General features: G+C 38.6%; 1 protein-coding gene across 1 annotated transcript in view; it reads left to right on the top strand.

The window, feature by feature from the left end:
- The first annotated feature begins 4294 nt into the window (after positions 1 to 4294).
- luzp2 (leucine zipper protein 2) overlaps positions 4295 to 14845 on the top strand; it is a 148406-nt gene continuing 137855 nt past the window's right edge. The window contains exon 1 of the mRNA XM_010732953.3: positions 4295 to 4576. Coding sequence (XP_010731255.1) covers positions 4515 to 4576 — 62 coding nt within the window. The 5' untranslated portion in view covers positions 4295 to 4514. The remainder of the gene's footprint in view (positions 4577 to 14845) is intronic.

Genomic DNA, 14845 nt, shown 5'->3' with positions numbered 1-14845 from the left:
ATGCAAGGGAATGCCGGATTTTTTATTTTTTTATCTTCTAGTGCAAACCCTCTGTAAACATACATAATAGACTATGGAGATTTCAGTACTTGCTAACTTATCTTTCTGAGCTAAATATTCATGCCAAAGAAAAAGCAGAAGAGCAATGAGGGGGCATCTTTGCAGAAAGCAAACAGTCGTCAGTAGAAGCAGCGACGTTGCTGACAGACCATTATTTAAACTAGCTCAGAATCAGGATATTTTGATTTACTCAAGCATCTGTCAGTCAATATCGCTGTCCTTGGATATGTTATTGTAGACGTGGAAACAATGCTGGCTTGTGACCAGAAGGCAAAAAGATACAATTTATTTCTAGACCCGTGGAATGTGGACTGGAAAGTGAGTATTTTAAGCGCTCTTTAGCAAAACACTTAACCCACTTTACCCAGTGCAGCTGCTTAGCAAAAAATCGTATTTGTCAGTTCCGCTGGTGAATGTGCTTAAAATGCTTAAATGTGGGACAGGATGTTACTAAATAGAAGGATCTACTGTTCAGTATTCTGCATGAATAAGTGTTATATATATATATAAAGGAGGGTTTAAAAAGAAAACAAAAACACATGGACTCATGGTCCTTTATGCTGGACTCAGCTAAAGAATATATGGCTTCAAAGGCTCAGAGACTCTTATTTTGACAGCTGGGAGGCAAGGCTCTGGCTTTTCCTTATTTTTAAAAATTCTCATACAGCCCAGTAAACACACTCATTCTTGTGAGAACTCCTACTGACATCATGTATTCTGTAGCACCGTACCCCAAACTTAACTATTAACCTATTTATATAGTGAGTTTCATGCAGTTTCTTTTCAAATTGCATTATGAAGTAAGTAAGACAGGATAAAAGCACAAAAGAACATTATCAATTATTACATTTCTACCTTAGCCAAGTTTAAACACCAAGTCCTGTGAAACCTCATCCCTCAAATAACCTTTTAAAGAAGTGAGAACCAGAGAAAAACTCAAGTGTTCATGAGAAAGATAGAAGCACAACAGTGCACCGGCACACAAATACTGATATTGCAGTGCTTTATATCAACAAATATGTAGGAGTTTATGGTTTAACACCCAAACAAGTCCCCCAAAACGGTGAATGATAGGACTGTCACCCCTTATACAGACCAATGCTTCAATACACAGTTCTATCAGACCGTCTTCCCGCCTGATTGTGCCGTTCAAGCCCAACATTTATCATTTTCTTCTGCAGTGACCACAGTGGCAATAAAAAAAAAAAAAGCTGAGGATTTTTTTTTCCTTTTCCTTTTACATAGCCAAAATGTTAAAAAGTTGCCTGCAAAAGATTTGTGTTGCATCACTCCGAGGATGTTTATGACTTTGACTTTGGCTTTCAGGCATTAAGAAATGATTGGAGGAAGTGCGGGAAGAAAAAAAAATGCACTTGTTATAATCTTTCTGATATGCCTTACAGAGCTCCGCAGCAGCCTTTTTCATTTTTAAGTATTCCAGCTGAGTTTTTAACTCATCTCAGCTGGAATACTGTGACTCTAAGAGGTTCAGATTGCGGGAAGGCAGCTGGAATCTTTCGACATCTGTGGTGATTTCATGTGTTTCAGGAAATGTAAAGAAATAAGTGCATCCAGTGCTCAACTGGCACAGAGGAATAGGATCTTTTCTGTTTGCAAAACTGCTTTAATAACTGAAAACAAACATTGGAAAGTCTTGTAATGTCATTGTGCCTCAGTTTGTCTGTGTAACTATTGTATAATCAAAGAACGGGCTTACAGAAAGCAGATTTTAGGAAAAAAAAAAAAAAAGCATTAAATGGTGCTTGGCTCCGACTAAATCAAAGCATCCCATTTAGGCATGATCAAAATTCAAATGAAGAATTCGTAAACAAAATACACAAATCAATTGATGTGACATTCAGGCTCAGCTATGGGGATTTATTCAAATGTAATCTTGCATAATATCAACAATTCATGCTCATTTCATGGTAATTATTCTTCATTATGAGAAGATGCTCAACAGGTTGGCTCAGAGCTCTGGGACTGCAAGTTTCTGGCTGATGTGATACATGATTGAGACAGATTACGAAGGTCTGCAGAGGACGCTCTCCCCGGTAACCAAGGCAAGTTGCGGTCCAGCAGACTCATTACAACTGGTCACCATGGGTTTCCATGCATGAACTTGTAATTATACCAAATAAATAGGTGGGAATTTTTCAGTATGGAAAATGGGCTGCAGCTGGGATACAGTAGAGTCCAAACTCTATTAAACCTGTAATGGAAATCATTTATCATGCCTATGGTGTGTGACCTCCACCTTTTTTTGTATGGACTGCTTAATATTCTACCTGGATTACATGGCTTGGAGTCTCACTCGGAACATCCTTTTAGTTCTCAACATTTTGTTCTTGAGCTTTTCTTACTTTTCTAAGGTTAACCTCGAATTTCAAAGTGATCTGCAGGGCAAGTAAAGACTTGAATGAGATGGTTTCATTACTACACATTTCTATTTTTATGTCCCTTCTTATTTTTATCTATCGATGTCCAGGCGTGAGTGATATAATGACTGATAACTCCTTTTAAATGTCTGTCTTTATGACACAGAAAAGATCTATATCAGCTTGTTGAAAATGATAAATGGATTTTATTCTGATAATTAAGACCTTGTGCTTACAATAGATAGAAAAACAGACTTTTTTAAATACATACACTGTGAGACTATACATTATAAACCACTATCAACAAGACATTTTGCTACATCATGGATACCATGGTAGTTATTTGTGGGTGTATTACGTAGAGCCCGACAGTTAAATCTATGAATTAAATTTTATCTATTTGTGTTTATTTTCTAATTTTAACAAGTTAAATTTTCTCGTTGGTTTACTCTCAGTGCAATGATATGATTTTTGGACCATAACATTTATTGCTGAACTTTAAAATATCCAGACTCCATTAGCTATCTTTGTAACAACAGGCTTGTAACCACATTTTAGGGGTTCAGTGCAAATATTTATATGTGTATTGGCATTCCAAAAATATAGTATCGGTTGTGGTCTAGTGTTATGGTAAATAGACTGTACTTACATAGCACCTTTCTAGTCTCCTGACCACTCAAAGCGCTTTTACAGTACGTATCTCATTCACCCATTCATACACAGCGGACGACCCGCTTTACCTCCGAGCCACAGCCACCCCTAAGTATGTATTATGGTTGTGATCCAGTACTATTATGCAATGCATGAGCAGTGAATAAAGTTAATGTTAGATCTTAGTAGTATTACTGCATTGGTGTGAGAGTTTCTTGATTTATTAGCTATTTAATTCATTCAGTTACACAAAACGAGACATTTCCAATCTGTTATTGTATCCATGAATAGTTTCTCAGAATAATCACCATCCGGTTTACTTCATCATAATATTCTGTATATCAATGTGACAATGTAAAATTCCATATACTGTAATAGAGGATCCATATCACCCAAGCTTCCTATTTTAATATGATTATAAATCATTAAAGTATTTTGAAAACAAATAAATAAACAAACATAATATTATATCATCTTTGTTGACTCCATACAAACTCTAATAGCTTTTAAGTTATATCCCTACTTCTTCTACACTGTTTAATTTTCTAACTCTCCTTTAAATCTCTTTGTTTTTAGAATTGCATTTTCATGTGTTTGTTTGGGTTTAGTTTCTTGAGATGACAGTTTAAATTCATATTAGTTAAGCCAGTTGTAGCTCAATATGAAAAATTAAAAATAAAACAATAAAAAAATGCATTGGTCTACTTATGTTATTGGACACATCATTTATCTGGGAAGAACTGGAAAATCATTAAAGCCTAATAAAGAATAAAGCAAGGAGAGCAACCCGTAAATAATGCTTGGCTGCACAGTTTATTATTTCAAGTAGTTTTGAATGTGTGTTCCCTGCTGGAGGTATGGTTACAAATCAACAAGCTAAAGCTGCTTTCTGTTTAAGTACAGAGCATTATTACTAATTATACTTTAAGAGTCTTTGGTTGAGTGAATCGTGACTTTGCTGGGACTGAACTGCATGTTTTTCTGGGCTGCTCACCCTAAATGTCTTGTATCTCCACCTATCATGCTGCAGGTAGTAGAGAGGCAGAATGAAATGAATGGAGAGATGTATTGTTGGCGGAACAACCGGCACCAAACAATGGCAAGAATGCCTCTCGCCAATAGCCGGAGCTGCACGGGCGCTGACATCATATCACTCCCACATCTCCCTCTCTTGATTTCAGCCCCACCCGCTCCTTTCCATTAGCGAGTCAGTCCGTGTCCCTGTGTTATTTAAAGCCAGAGATCCTCCCTCTCGCCGAGCCACTGTGTTGCATCTGTCTGCCTCGCTGCTTGTGTGTCTCTGTATATGAGAGTGCGCTAAAAAACCCAGGCAGCCAGTGGGAGAGCTAGAGAGCGGGGAGAGATACACGGGGAAAAGGCAGAAAGCATCTGAGAAGGGAGAAGGAACGGGAGTGTGAGACAGCTATGAAATTCATCCAAGCTATTTGCTTACTGCTTCTGTGTCCAGCTTTGAGCCTCAACACCAGGTAAGAGATGAACAAAAGGAGAGGGGCTCTTTTTTCTTTTTCTTTTTTTTTTTGCTCAGTTTCACCCTGCTAGAGACTCTGAAACAAAAGAGTGTATAGGTTCAAAGGATACAATGGGCAATCTTAGATTAGTGATCTGAAGATCTGTTCAGTCCTGCCTAATACTGAAGCCTTACTTCATCCTGGCAGAGGCTCTCTGTGTGCTAAGCATGTTGGAGAATGAAAGACTTAAAAGGAAAGAAGGGAGAGCTTATCTGTTGAACTAGGCTATTATCTTTCTCAGTTTGGGGCAGGCTGAGAAACAGTTATCCTTTTGTCGTGGTAATTCACTGAATGCGATGCCTCCTGAATAGTGGTGACATTGCTTTTTGGGACTTTTGCTGCCTGCTGGTCTGGGAGGGAGAGCAAGTTGAAGTCAGGGGAACTGAGAGAAAAGGACAAGGCTACTTGTGTTGCAGTGTCTTGAAAAAGAGCAGGTGTGTGCTTCTATATACATATGTGCGTGCGGTGTAAGCCGAAGGGAAGAGTGATGGGCAAGAAGAATGAATAGGAGAGAAATGTGTGAAGAGGGGGAGTTTTGATGATTAATTAAATCATTGATAAAATGGTCCTTCTTCACTGCCAGTGCCTGACACCACTGCCTTAATGAGAGCCGTAAGACGAAATCCAGGGCTTTGACTATACCATGGAGACATCACACGGAGGAAGGCATGCATTATAAAACTTGCCTCCTCCTTTTTCTCCTCGGTGCCAAAAAACATTTCGATACTCATCTCTTCTTGCTGAATTAGTTGAATGCAGTTGCTGAGGAAGGCACGCAGAGGGGAAGAACGGCGGCTCTGGAATCATTGTTTTGTTGTCCATATGAACTTAAACACGCAAATATCCATGTTCTGTTGTGGTATGATGCCTTACAGATGACTGAGTGAGTGTGTGAATTATTTTGTTTGCATCAGGAGTTACAGTAGATAGAGACTTCTGGAGAAAGAAGTCAAGGTTATTGCCTACATCCAACAAAATAGTCAATACCAGAGGGGAACACTGATGATGTATGAGTCATATAACTGAGGGGCTGTATTGATGTATTAACCTCTAGTATTTAGTGGTCAGCAAATTAAGCCCCCACACCCGTTAACATACCTACAGTTTTAATGCTCACAAAAGGCAATACATAAATACATAAATAACCTTCAGGCAGCAGCTTTGGAAACAATCAATGGGTTTTATTGCTTTATTTTTTTATTGCTTTATTAACCAATATTGCTCTTAAGTTTGATGTTTGTGTCTCAGAGTTTATTTTTAAAGAGTGATCTTTGGGATGGTAATCAGAGAGGGAGGCATTTCAGTGATAATTTGGCAGGTCAGCACAGATTGTATGCTTCCTCTTGAGGGGGGATGTCATCAAAAGCAATTACCAGAAAACATAGATACAATCAGTGTATTATTAGATAGTTTGTTTCTAAAGTCTGCATAAGAAAGGCAGAAGGCTGTGTTTGGTTAAAGGCAAAGGGGGTTTTCCAGGCAAGGTTGATAACTCAAGTGTGACCCACTGAACCTCGATTTACTTTCATGAATAGGAAAATAAAACTAAACATGGCCCCAGGTCCTAAACTGATCTGCAGTGCAGGCAGATGTGGAACCACACGCTATAACCAGCTGATAAAATGCTGTAATTGGGAGAAAAAAGGACAATAATAAATGAGCCCTAATTACAAATTAGAGACACAAGGGATGTTTTACGAACGCAGTCTTTTTAGACCACAAAGATCTTCTGCTCAACATGTAGGCTTGACATCCTCGAAAAAAAAAAAAAAAAACAGCCTTGAAATACGTCCCACCTTTTTAAAGCTGATCATCAGTTCTGTTGTCATCGTGTCAGAGAAGCGTTGATTGATCTGTAGTCATTTTTGAGGCTGTAATTCGGCGTGTCATATTAAATAACAATATACTCTAAGGTTTGACAACAAAGATATTTTTTCCCCCTCCTCATTTATCACTGTGTGAAGAAAAGGCGTGTAATTGGACCTTAAATTAAGATTTCTTTGTCAAACTGCCATTTCCAAGCTCATCAGTGAACACTGAATGGTGTTTGCCATTAGGAAGATGGCAGTCGCATATTGATCTGGCTGTACTGTTTGTATTAGATGGGTGATTTTATGAGACGAAACCTAAAATGAGAAGTGCTTTAGTAAAAAAAAAAATTGATTGACCTAGTAGTACATGTGTTCCTGTCTAGGTTTTAACCCATTACTGAGCCGCATAATGTTATGTGAAATTACAGTGAAAGGACAACAATAAGGCCTCTACAAGGACAGCCAAATGTCATTTTCCTGTTTCTGAAGATTTGTCATCACCACACAAAGCAACCACGGATGGATTCAATGAAAGGTCACTGAACAAGGAAACCAGTTGATCCATAACACCTGTCCGCTCCATCATTGTTTCGCTCCTCCCTCAGTGGTCGACGTGCCTCGTGGCTACTGTTATCCCTGTCAAACATACAGAATTGGCTATGCTTTTAATAGCCTGTGGTAATTAACTGGCGTATTATCCTGCTATGGTATCTTTTGATCTACCACCGCCCTGGAGTGTCTCTGCTGAGGCAATAACAGCTGGCAGTGATGCATTTAACATAAAGCTTTTGAAATTGGTTTTATTATTGCTGACATAGTCAGATTTCATTGAAAGCAGTACAGAATTTCAGATATTTTAGTGCACCTTATTTCAAACTCACAATATTTCAGAGATATTCAAGCAAAGGGAGTAAGATAATACTGTAGGCAGATTTTGCTGGTCCCGTAAACCTTTCTTGACATGTTGTGTTCTTCTTCTTGTTTCTGGAGGTCATGGACCCAGACAAATGCTTATCACATGTGACATCCTCATTCCCTTTGTTGCAATAGTGTAACATTGAAGAGACTGACTGTAAGGTGTATCTGCGGCAGGAAAATGAATTGTGACTCGAGCTGTCTAGTCTATGTATTGCTCTGCCTCGCTTTGCTTGATTCACTATCGTCGCATCAGTGGTGCGTGAGAGAATCCATTTCATATGTTAACTGCAACCTCCACGGTGTGACCTGATAAAGTCGCCTTAAGGAATTAGAATTAATGAAAAGGCTCCCATTTAAATTTTTATGTATGATAGCAGCATTTCGCTTAATTCAGTTTTATAGCATTAAAATCTAAAAAGCATCTTTTCGTCTTACTCGGCCTTGTTACGGATGCTACAGTAAAACCTGGATATGCATTCCAAAACCAAAACAACAAGAAGAAATGCAAGAATAATAGAATAATATCATTACTTATTATCTTTGTTAAATTAACTATTTTGGTGCTCGGCCATGCTCACGTGAGAGCTTGATTAAGAACGATTCGATTTTAATGAATTGAGTGGATTACCCAGGCCACATAATGGTGGTGCAGGGCTATGTGTCATTGCAGAAATCAATTGGTACTCAGGCAGAACACAAGGCTGCATTGACACTCATCCCATGAGATATGACTGTCCACCTCCGGGTCAGGGTTGGGAGGCTGGTACTGTACATTAAGACTGCTCTTCTGCATCTGGCTCGTGTTTTTCCTTTTCTTTTTTCTTCTTCTTCTTCTTCTTCCCGATACAGATCAAACAGCTCCACCCTTTTACACTTTCAAATATTCCCTTTCAGAGCATTTCATGAAACATATCTGACACATTTTCTTGACACTATCTTTGATGTCTTTTACCTTAGCAGACTCTTCTTGGAAACGGTAATATCTAGTGGGATCTCCACAGCATCAAATATTTATGAGTATTTTGGACGGCAATTAAAAGGACTACAGAGAGTTTTGGATTATACATAGAGTGCAGCTACACAGTCCCATTGTTTTATGTCAATGTCTGCCTGTGGATATAAGCATACTGCAAATTAAATGGAGAATCTCTTTAATGTTATACAGGGTCAGACAAGAGGTGTAGCAATTAATGACGGAGGCAGGTAAGGACTATAATAAATGCTACAGGATGTTGTTGATCATTTGCATGATGATCTTGTAATGTAATTACAGTAGGTTCCCTCTTGTTTTACATTAAAATGTGCGCATGAACACATCAGGATTTGTGCATCTCATTGTGGAACAGTCATGGTCAGCCTCCAACTCATTTATCGTGACAGCAGACGCCGTCTTTGTCTGAGTCTGTCACATGAATGCCGAGTCGAAAACACTCCACAGATCATCATGTACATCGGATCAATACTTTCTTTTCAAGTTACAGGGGAAAAATCCAATCAAGATGTACAGCAGCGGAGACAAACGCCACAGGATTTCTAATGGAAAGAGCACTTGAGCTTCCTCTCTAAAATGTCTGGATGACACATGCTGTGCAGTCGTTCACTAATATTGTCTGGCACATCGGAAAAGCGAGGACTGACTCGAGGTCAAGTGTGGAGAGCAGATGTGGAATTAGACCTAACGATTGACCAAGGGGAGATGGTAATGTCAATCTATACACTGATGGACTGCAAATGGTTAGCAGGGATAATGACTAAGTGGAAAAAATCCGCCTCTCATCCTTGGGCATTGTTTACTACTTGAGTGATGGAGAAACAACTCTTTTGAACAAATAGGCCTTACCCAAGTAAGTGTAGAATGCAGAGCTCGCCTATATTTTCTTTCTTTAAGTGGAGCTTGGCTGTGTTGCCGTTTGTCTCGATTGTTATTGAGTGAGAGCTCCATCATTATCTAAATGAACTGGTGCTTTTTTTATACTGAATGACATTGTGGAGCCTTGGCATATTTGAACTGACACCCTTGCATAAACATTTATGAGTCTTGCAGAGCAGCAGTTTTTGGTTGAAAGTAGGGTTGTTGCAATCCGTATCGGCTGATTTGAATCTTTAAAAATGAAATGTTGATATCAGCCTAAATCTGCCGATACGACGGGCTGATAAGATGACGCTTGAATTTTGTGCATGTGACATGTGCATGTCTGTTATGTGGAGGGTTAAGTGGATAGCAAAGTTGCTATTTGCAATAAATGCTCTGCATTTGTCGTACGAGAAGGAACAACACTGCAGCCTTTCAATAATATGACATTAATGGCCTATTTTAAGAGCCGTCATCCTGATCATTGCAAGAGATTTTAGTAGTATTTTTCCCACTTTTTCCATTGGTACAGTATGTGTACATTTTGAAAAGCTCCAGCACTTGCAAGTGGGTCATCACGAGACGATCAGGCATAATAATATGCTAATTCTACTACAGGAGAACTGGTTCTTTTAATTAGTGGAAAGAAATATGTGCATATTTTGGTATCAGCCAAAATTAGTTGGAAAATATGGACACTGGATATACAGCAGAAATCTAAAATCATGCATCGGTCATGGACTGTGGTTAAAGTGTCTGTCCACCTTACAAGACGGACATCTGTTCAAACACCACACAAAGCCAACCTCTTTTAATTTGCGGCAGTAATCTTTGTCACGGTTGTGCCGATGCAACATTTGTACGTGTGAAAATCACTTGGAGATAAAATGAGCATGATTCCCCATCTGCACTCTGTTTTCCATGCCATCGAATGACATCTATTGCAGAGGAATGATTATAGATATGACTTTCAGGGGTGAGGTCTAGACTCCTCAAGATGAGAGAAAATGATATTTGTGGAGACCGGTAATGTCCTCAGCTCAAATCAGACTGAATGATAATTGAAATTCAAAGGACATGGTATGATGGTCACACCATGGCAACCACATTGGCCACATGACAGTAATGAAGTGGGCTACAATAAACAGAACCTTGGGTGGCTCCTACAAATGAGATAGTAATTAAAAGGACCATGATCAGTACGGGTGGAAGAGTATCCAGACGTTTTATATTCAAGGCCACATTTTAGGTACTGTGCTGTTGCTTCCATTGCTCTCAGAAGACATTTGAAATGACAGCAGCGTTTATTCTTTAAACACTGAAAGTGTGTGTCAAAGATCCCGCTTCCTGGAACAAAAGTTTTATCTATGAATAACGTCATCCTCTAATGTGGCATTGAAACAGAACACAACTTTGGTTGATGTAAAAAAAAGAATGTTTGGGATGTTATGATACATTAGCAGGCTGGTATTGTCTCATTGTGCATTAAAGAGTATTAGTATTTTTATAGTCAGAAATATTTATGAAGGATTGAACAGTGAGTGTAATGTTGGCTTGACTTGTGCAGTCAAATAACTAACCGGCCATTAACTTGATCTTAAAGGGCTTAAAACAAAATTATCATTCTCCATTAACAAACGTGCCTTGACATTATTATTAGTTAAGACTTGAGTCAGATCACTACATATAGCACTTGAATGCTCTTCAGATGAATTACAAATTCTAAGCTGTCTTAACCTTTGTAACAGATGATATTAATATTACTATTTCTCAGTGGATGATGTATTCTGCTAATGCTGTATGACATTTTCTGTAATTGTTTGAATAAGTGACAGTTGATCTATTTTTTTAAATTGGTTATTACAAAAAAACAATATTGATAGATGCTGAAGCCAAAACAAAGTCACACTGTACCTCAATCAAAGTTGCACCCATATTAAACAACAATTTTTGGACTGTGTCCGACAAAAGCCCCGGATTGGAGGCGAACCGCCGCTTGTTCCCGTGAGCAACAATCGCTATGTGTGAATTTTCAAGGATGCTACCTGAGAGATGTGCCGATGTGTTGCCCACGCGCGAGATATGTCTAGCAGGTATGTCACCATCGCGTAGTGTGAAATTTGCTTTGCCGCGACCTAAAGCTAATAATAGGGCATGATACAGGGCGAGCGAAATATCAGTTGAGGGGGGGCTTCTATGTCTCGAGTGTCATGTCATATGCGACCCTCCTGTCGCCAATCACTTGTGTAATGTGCAAACAACATCAAGACAATCCATTACACGATAAGCAGTCATGTACCACGATCAATACAGCAATGTGACGCCTCTGATAGTCGTATAATGTGCAGGTGACATGAGTGGACCTACTGAATGCCCAGTCAACGTACACTCAGTTTATTAGGTACAATCAACTAAAATCAATAAGTTTAATACAACAAACCCTGTAGTAAATTCTCCCTCCATGAAGGGTTTAATATTCAGCTTTTGTTTAAAACTGTTTTGGGGATGTTGATTCAGCTTTATGGACATTTTGGAGGCTGTAGTTTGCAGTGCTGCTGTTGAATTTTATTTTGCTGAGTTGTGTTTCTAGTTTTTATTCTAATGGGATAGACAAAATATTAGAAGTGTTTCTACTGCGGTATAATTCAGCAGCACTATACTGTAACTGTGGCTGCTAAAATCAGCATAAATGATCATTATAACTCGCATGGAGGGAGGCCTGACTGCAGGACTGTTGTATTAGACCACATTTGTTTGAGCGGGACCCAATAAACTGGCAACTCAGAGTATTTTCCAGACATAAAGATGCAGAATTATATGATGAAAGGTAATAATCTACACAAAAGCGTAGTTATTAATGATGGCGTACAGTGACAGCAAGTTAAAAGCTTGTTCTGTGTTGTCCTTTGAAAATAAATCAGAAACCAAAAGGGAGACGTGTAATGTTGATATATTTAACTTCATGATGACACCCCTAAGTTTGGCATTAATTCAGTGAAATACAATTCTAGTATCCATCTATGTAGATTTTGATATAACCAATCAAATGTTGCATAGAGCACCAGCATCAGCCGACGGCGACACCGAGGCAGACGGCACGTCTTGACCCGCACCTTCGCTTGTTGAATAAGCCACCAAACAAACAGTCGCTGAGGAAAAGTGTACTGTTAACGTCCACTTTTATAGGCTAGATAGCTAATTAGGTGCTCAGCTTGCAGCGCGTTAAAGAGCTTGTAAACGTACCTGCAAATGTCACTTAAGTTTGCTCAGATGCTGGCTTGCTGAACGCCGCTAACACGCTGTCAGCCCCTCACATGCACCATAGGCTACAGCTCAAGACTGTTTGCTTTATCTCTCGTTCATTACAGTGTGGCGGCCGGCCAGCTGCTGTCAATCAAACAGACACAGACACGCCCATTCCAGCAGGCTGAGACCAAAAGGAACTTTACCGATATTTTTCTTCCTTTTCTAATATATAAAAATATAGTCAATACATTTAAAATACACATCAACAATATAACAAATAAAACTGTTATGAGCAGTGAAAAACAACTGTATGCCATTCTTGCACGTCTGGTTTGTCCTCTATTATCTCTATTATATATTTGGCTCTTTAGTTTGCTAGATGTCCACACAGCATGTGCCAAACTATACCTGCTTCTGTTTGCAGGGCTCAGAATAAACTGTTTTTTTCCCTTAGTGTCCTGCAACCAAATTCTACTTTCCGCTGTTCCAGACTTAATAACCAAAGTCCCAAACTGAAATTCTTCTACATAATAAATGTAGTTGACATGGGCACACACCACAGCGGTTCTGCTAGTTGTTCCTTGCACCTATATCTGAATAAAAAGCTTAAATTATCCAGTTTTCATTGTCCCTGACGGTCTGAATAAGTTGTCGCTTGTCGATTTTTAGAAATAAAGATGCCTAAGAAGGTCTGAAAAGTCAATAGACCCGGCGAGAAAGTTGCCACGTTGGCAACACTGCTCTCTGTCTATGATTGATTTTGTCTGTTTGTTTGTGATTTTGAGGTTGTGCTGGTGCCACCTCTCTTTTTTTTTTTTCGAATTCGAACAATGTTTTGTTTTGTCTGCTGTCCCAGAGTTTTCTCAGACACCGAATATTTGCGTTTGCGATATTTAATTTAAGAAAGCTTTCGTTTTGATGTGAATCTTTATCAGTCTATCAGGCAGCACTTTATGTCACTCCTCTACTGCTGTCAGTATAGATATTAATGTCTGGTTGTCATAATCACTGTTGTAATAAGCGGACACTTAATTGCTCAGTCCCTGTAAACATGATGCCTGCGTTCTTTCAGTGATGAGTCATTAGTGGGAGGCCTGGCTTTTTGTTTTACAGTAAAGTGCAAGATGTATAACCATAATAAACAAAAGCTGAGCACTATCGCTCGTCACAGTGGCACCACATATTAAATCCCTCTGCTGTTTATAGTGGATTGTTGTCGAGCAGCTATTCCCCTAGATAGAATCCAGCATTTATTTTATATGTTCTTTAAAGTAGATGTCAGTCATGATATTCAATTTGTGTATTTATCTCCCATGCTTTGCATGATCTCATTTCAGGTTGAAAGTAACATCTGTGTCAGCTCAGTGTGCTTTTTATCTGTACCTTCTCAAACCGATTGTTCAGTTTAAGTGATGGCCTCTGAGCGCCGGAGACAGGTAACATCTGAATCACATCAGTGAGGAGCTGATTTATTTATCTGATTACTATTAGTGCTGCAACAGGTGATTAGTTTTAATACGGATTAATCTGCTGATTAATTGCTTGGTTTATAAAACATCCGTAAATAATGAGAAATGCCCTTCACATTTTCCCCTAGGTAATGCCATGAAAAGGTTTTTTTGTGTGTGTCAAAACCCAAGGATACTGAGTATACAGTGATAATCAAGCATGCTGGAGAAGGTGAAACTAAACACTATGTGGATTTTTGCTTTAAAAATACATTAAGAAACAAAAAAAGATTGATTAAAATTTTAACCTTGATTCTGATCAGAGTAGTTGTTGGTTAATTTTCTGTCTATCCACAAATTCAGCAAATCTAAGCTAATATGTACGTTGCAATTAGATTTAATTTTGATCGATGGTTCTATGGTACCAATAAAAGATGATGAGACGATTCCTGACTTGTTATTGTTATTTTATTATATTATATTATATTATATTATATGGATTGTGTTATAGCTCCTTGTTAAGTGGGAAGTTTGCTGGACTCAATGGGGAGATAAATTATAACGTGTTAGCCACGTTACACATGGCCACTTGTTATTTACAATTCACAGTCCAGTTGCTTTAACAACCCCCAGCAGAATTAAATAATTAACATAATGCTATTTGTTCTATTTTTCTTAGTGACACTTCTGTACTGTGCATACACATGAATACTGAATGCCGCTACACAGTACAGGGTATTGTGTATGGAAGCTGAATTATTTCGCATAGTCTTTGTATCATAGGCGTTTTACTTCAGTCAATCAATAAGAAATAACATTCATATTTCCAGTTAAGAGAAGAATCTTAAAATTAATGACGCTAACAGAGACAGATAATGGGCTCAACAAAGGTATGCCTTGTAACACAATGACATTATCAGACTGTACTAGCATTTGTCTGAGGTCAAGTTTT

The sequence above is a fragment of the Larimichthys crocea genome, chromosome VIII, assembly GCF_000972845.2.
Source record: "Larimichthys crocea isolate SSNF chromosome VIII, L_crocea_2.0, whole genome shotgun sequence".
Taxonomy (NCBI): domain Eukaryota; kingdom Metazoa; phylum Chordata; class Actinopteri; family Sciaenidae; genus Larimichthys; species Larimichthys crocea.
This window is presented reverse-complemented; position numbering and strand designations above follow the sequence as displayed.